The sequence below is a fragment of the Halyomorpha halys genome, unplaced genomic scaffold (genome assembly GCF_000696795.3).
Source record: "Halyomorpha halys isolate HHAL.00 unplaced genomic scaffold, Hhal_1.1 Scaffold810.1, whole genome shotgun sequence".
Taxonomy (NCBI): domain Eukaryota; kingdom Metazoa; phylum Arthropoda; class Insecta; order Hemiptera; family Pentatomidae; genus Halyomorpha; species Halyomorpha halys.
The window spans coordinates 426947-432998 of record NW_027110315.1 but is presented as its reverse complement, the minus strand read 5'-3'; the positions used below and the strand labels follow the sequence as shown (position 1 = coordinate 432998).

Here is a 6052-nt window from a genome sequence, read left to right as displayed (position 1 = left end):
TATATAGATCAAAACAACATAATTTAAAAATTTATATTAAAATATTATACATATTGAGATTTTAGTACATAGTTTGACTAAACACAGAAACTACATAATAGTCTAAAATAATGAATCTTTTTGAACAAACTTTATTTATTAATTTTAAGATCGTGCTGGTATGTTAAATATAAAGTGTATCCGTATTAGGGGGATTTTACTGTGCATACAAAATTACAATACATTTGGTGCGTAATAGTACAAGAGCCGGGAAGAAAAAAAGGCAATTTTCACCCCAGTTTTTGATTATTTAAATGAAAACTAGATACAATTACCAGTAAAAATTGATGAGTCTGCCAAGTATAATTAGAGGAATAAAAAATGGCGGCTGTTTCAAAACCTTAAAAAAACACTAATTTTTCATTCGGAACTCTATATCTTAAAAACTACCAACAACACTAGAAAATCTAAGAAAACATTATTTAAAGAAGAGTAAAAAATTTGCTGAAATATTAGCCCTAAAAGAGCTATTGATGTCCAATAGTTCTCGAGATATAGCTTTTTAAAAAGCAAAATTTCTTAAAAATCTGCTGAAAGATTAGTAGTTAGTTAATTTATTTTGAGAAACCAATATCTCAGGAACTATGTGACGTACAGATGTCTATTAGCACTCAAATTAAAGTTAGTTTAATGGACTATAAAGAGGTTTACGACCTTTACCTTCGTAGGAGTAGTAGTTTGCATGATATTTGATAAAATAAATTGATTTATAGTTGTTCGGAAAATAAGTTTGATTTATGAAACACTTCATTTCAGAAACCATTGGACGTACAGATGTCGGCCAGCGCTCAAATTAAAGCTAGTTAAATTTACTACAAAATAGTTAATTATGTTTATCTTTATAGTAGTAGTAGTTTTTATGTGATATTTGACAAAATAAACTCTCAAAATGTTAATTTCTAGTTGTTCGTATAAAATGTTGGATTTTTGAAAAAATATATCTCTAGATCCATAAGACGCACATATGTCTGCCAACACTCGAAATAAAGGACATTTAACGTACTATAAAGTAGTTCATGACACTTATTTTCGTAAGGGTAGTAGTTTTTATGATATTTACATATGAATATAAATTTGGCAAATGAAAATTTGTCCGAACAACTATAAATCAATATATTATAGCGAATTGCATGTAAACTAGCTTTAATTTGAGTGCTAATCTGTACATTAGAGACATCTGTACCTCAAATGATTTTTGAGATATAAATTTTTCAATATAAATTCCCTAACTACTGATCTTTCAGTATGTCCCATACATTTTGTTGTGGGCAGACTCATCAATTTTGACTAGTAATTATACATTGCTTGCATTAAAGTAATCAAAAATTGGGGTGAGATAACTGCCTTTTTTCTCCTCTTGGGCTCTTGTACTATGAGGTAGTATGCAACAACGCAAGGAAAAAAACGTACAGTATTGGCTTATTCCTTCTCTCCTTACTCCTTTCTTTCAGTTTTTCTCACAATTAATAAATATCTCATATGACAGAGAATTCATTTTGAACTGAGATCTAATTTATACTTTAATAAAACGTATAGGCAATCCGTACTACTGTCGATACAGCTATAATACAATCGAGTATCGTCCTTATCGATACACAAACCCGTAGAAGATTCACCCGAAGGCATTCAAATCTAAATAATTCAAAGGCTATGCAGATTCAGCTAGCTTATCGCACAGGGAGATCAAACAGATGCAGCCTTCGGACCTTTTGGTCCAGTCGTTAGCGGGCTCCGGGTAGGACGCGGCCTCCAAGTTCTATAATTCATACCGCAACTCTCTGCGGTCTGTGGTTTGTCTACGAGGTCTAGAAGAGCCGCTAGTTCAAGGAGACCTCAAGAATGTACTATTGCCTGTCTGGTAAATAAAAAGAACCAAGTCGATAGGGAAAATAAAAACTAATAGACATGGAGACAAGCAAATTGATTTATTTCATCGCATACCCAAAGCAAAGGTTCATATCTTAATTCTTAACTACTTAGCTAAATGCTTAAATATTTTTGGCATGCGTGAAAACAGCTTATTAATATGATATATAACTTTTTTAGGAGCTTCATTATACCAAGTCCTATAAGAATAAACAGTAGGTGAAACAATAATAAGCTATTGAAACAATAAAAAGAACTTTTTTTTTTCTTTTTGGGCGCCAAAAATTAGTTTGTCATCAGCTATGCAGTCACTGATATCATAAAAATCATTTTCCTGAATCTGATCCGCCTGAAAAGCTCCCGATCTAAAGGTTTTTATAGGACGGTTGCAAATTTTCAATTTTATTATTATTACTTATGGAAAGACAAATAGAGGGAAAAAGGCTGAAGAACTAGGCCCATACTGGGCCCTTTTTGACGCACGCTTTGTCCCTATCCACTGTGGACTTGCCGCATGCATTATGCTGTATCCACACTGTGTGCTTTTATATTGAATATGATGCACGTTAAGAGAGATTATTGGGTTAAAAAACTGGAGAATTGAGAAGACTACACTACACCTTCAATATTGGCAGTTCGATAACTGAAATATGTACGAAATGTTTACGGGAAAATAAAATAATCCTTTTAGTACAGAAATCTTTCTATTGTCCGCTGACTGACTGGCAATAGTGCGAGTAATAGACCAAAACGTAGGTAGGAAGATCGTATAAGGCCGGGCTTGGTATAATCGGCATCGAACCTTCCGAGTTCATTAAACTTTTCGTTATTATCCTAATCTAAATAAACATAAGATATGATTTCTCGAAACTTTAAAAATAATACCTCAAACCTAAGGGGTTGACCCTTTGATAGATATTTTTTATAATTGATAATTTCCTCATGTCAACTGTAAATTTTGAGCGTCGAAACTTTTTTTATCTAATTTCCAATCATTCCATCAAAATTAGAAGGATTATATTTATCAAAAATATATATATTTTTCAATTTTTTTTTTCACTTTGGCTGATTAGTAGAAATATATTTCATAAACCAGCAACATATATATATATATATATAAATTTTTAAAAAATATAGTAATTAACTGAAATGCTTAACAACAAACAGGAAATCATAAAATAAATAACATCTGTTGCAGTTGGGGACAAGATAAATATTAACCTTTGAGTGACCTTTCGATAACAGCCCGGTCTTCTCAGGACATCGTAAATCAAACTTCTCGTCAAAGGTGAGAGATCAATTTGAAAAAAAATTATACTTTTAATTACTAAAATAATTTTCATTAAATTATTAAAAATTTAGTAAAACGGTAAATTTTAAAAGGCGTATGTAAATTTTTACAAACTACGAAGAAGAACCATGAAATCAGCAAATGAAAATGTCATGTCAGAATTTTAAATGCCTCATTAATACAGGAAAATAAATGATCATACCGATCAGGAAATTATTCATTAAACATATTTTTTTTTTATTATTTAATTATTTTTGAAATGTTCTTACTTTAAGCGGTTTCGAATTAAACATTTGTTAAAGAATTAAATGAAATTAATTTAAATTTAATAAAATTCCGAAAATTAAATTAAATTAATTTAAAATTTAAACTCTTTAAAATAAATGCTAAAAATCACAATCAAATTAGCAGCGCGAAAAATATGGAAGATTGATCTGTCATTTCTTAACTTAACAGAATTATTCCTAATATATTTGATTTTAAAATATATATACGGCCCGTTAAAGTTAAAAAAAAGAATTTCAGGAGTTTTTTTATCTGAAGTTAATATATCCACATTTGAGAAAAATAATTTTTGAACTCAAATTAAATGGAATATCTACATTGTACTACAAACGTAGCTACCAATAAAACTTATATTAAATCGTCTGCTAATCAAAAAAGAATTTTTTAATGACTAAAAAATTGTAATTTCCAGACGTTTTTTAAAATTGTTCGAACCTCGTTTTTTTTTTTTTATCTAAACCTTTAATTTTAAATGAATATTTTTAACTATTGTGATACTATAATATAAATACTTAACTATAACCGGGATTTTGTAATTTTTAATATTAGACAACAACATTTAATTGAAAAAACTTTTAGCATTTAATGGTTGAAAGAAAACGGACGATTTGATATAATTATTTTTACCCACTAGTAATAAAAAGTACAGTATGACAATATAATCTTATATTAGAATTATAAAAAATGATGCACTTGGGAAGAGTTTTATGACAATTCTATCAGGAATCGAATGAGAAGAAGAGTTCAAGATAATATGGAGTTTGTGAAGGATGGAGAAGTTCTATTCCGGATCAACGTGATATAGTTTAAGTATACGAACAAAATAAAATAATTACAGAACTGAAAATGACTAAAAATTTAAAATGTGTATTAATGACTAAAATGTTAAAATACTTTTAACGAACTGGTGTTGATTTTTCTTTGGCAAATAATGAATAATACTGTATTTAAAAATCTTTGTATAATTTGTATTAAACTATAGTAAACCTCTAATCATTCATAAACCTGTTGTAGCGAATTATGAACGAAATTAGGGCATCACTCGTAAAAATAATTATAATGAATATAGATAAATAATTTTTGTCATAATCTTTGTTTATAAATTCAAAGATGTCTTTATGTTAAATATAATCTGTGAATGTGCTAGACCACTTAAGAATTGTTATTTCATATTATTAGTAAGCTAAGGAGATCCTTCATTCAGCTCCTTTTCCCGCCTTCGGTGGGTATTGACAGGGATGTTTATCGCAGCCGTATCTTGGAACAATTTTTAGGATGTCATGAAACAACCTGCATGTTACATTAATATCAATATATAATATAAGCTTAGTTTTTAGATAAAAACATACATTTTATAATAAAAAAACAAAACAACTCCAGGTGAGCAAGTGAAAGGTCTTTGAGAAGAAATCAGTTGAATAAAACAAGGAACATTATAAATTAAAGACATATATAGTGGAACAAAAAAGGCAGGGATTACTTTAACCTATTTGGAGTTGGTAAAATCTAAAATTTTCAAAAACTCTAGAACCGAATTTTCTACACTTACCGGAAGCCTAACCAGTATTCCCACAAGCCTTCTAAACATTTTGGAAAACTTATCTCACTAAAAAGACTTAACAAATGATTTCGATGATCATCTTTGAGATATATTTAACCATGATTTTGGTAGTTAAGGGTAGGTTCTCATATCAAAAAATTTTCAATTTTTCGATTTATCAAATAATTGAAGGGATGAAATTATTCCTATAACGCATACCACAGCAAATGTGTAATCAAATTCAAATATTTTACTTATAGAGCGTACTCAATAAGTTCTAAGCAATTAGCAAGGTAATAGCATTGTATTTATGAAAAAATAAAATTGATAAGACGTTCCGTTGGCTAGAAAATACACATTCTTTACGGTAGCGTAAAGTGGTAAGGGTTGAAGAGAGGTGAGCCCTGGTACCGTGGGAATCTCGAGCCGGTAACGTACACTACCCGGACAGGTGACCTGTAACCAGGTGGGCCTCATGTGTTTTGATATTAGGATAAGATATTTTAAATCTACTTACGGACTGTTACTGCCTTGGGATCGTATTGAGATACTTTCTCTTGGACGGATCCGATCCTCGACTTTAACCGGCTACTCCTTTCAGAGACCTCCGTCAGCTGAGAGTTCAACTCCTGGAAGATCTCTTCGGCGATCCTGGCCACCGAGGCGAGCTGACGGAGCGCGTTGGCCAAAGTGGCATTGCTCACAGCTTCGAGCTCGCCGTCGCGGAGTAACGGCCGCCCCGTATCGTCATTAAGCCTCGTCCTCCCGAGGTTTCGGGGCTCGACAGTTCGCACCACGAACGGCATCACACCCTCCGCACCTCACATACCTGACTGGCGGGATAACTGTTTGAACCGAGCGGGGTGGTTCGAAGGCGGGCCAACAGGTAGCGCTAGTGACAGGCCGTTCTCTGAGTGACACGAGCGCCGCGAGAGTTCAGCACCGCACAATAGAACTAATATATCCATTTAAATAAATCAAATTAATTCGATTAAAATTAACAAAAAATAATCATTAAAAATATTGCAAAC

At 31.5% G+C, this 6052-nt stretch overlaps 1 protein-coding gene across 1 annotated transcript; it reads right to left on the bottom strand.

Moving 5' to 3' along the window:
- Positions 1-5530: 5530 nt before the first annotated feature.
- Positions 5531-5827, bottom strand: LOC106686340 (actin-binding protein WASF2). The gene has a single exon (XM_014429574.1). The coding sequence runs from the start codon at positions 5825-5827 to the stop codon at positions 5531-5533; it is 297 nt and encodes a 98-aa protein (XP_014285060.1).
- Between the last annotated feature and the right edge of the window lie 225 nt (positions 5828-6052).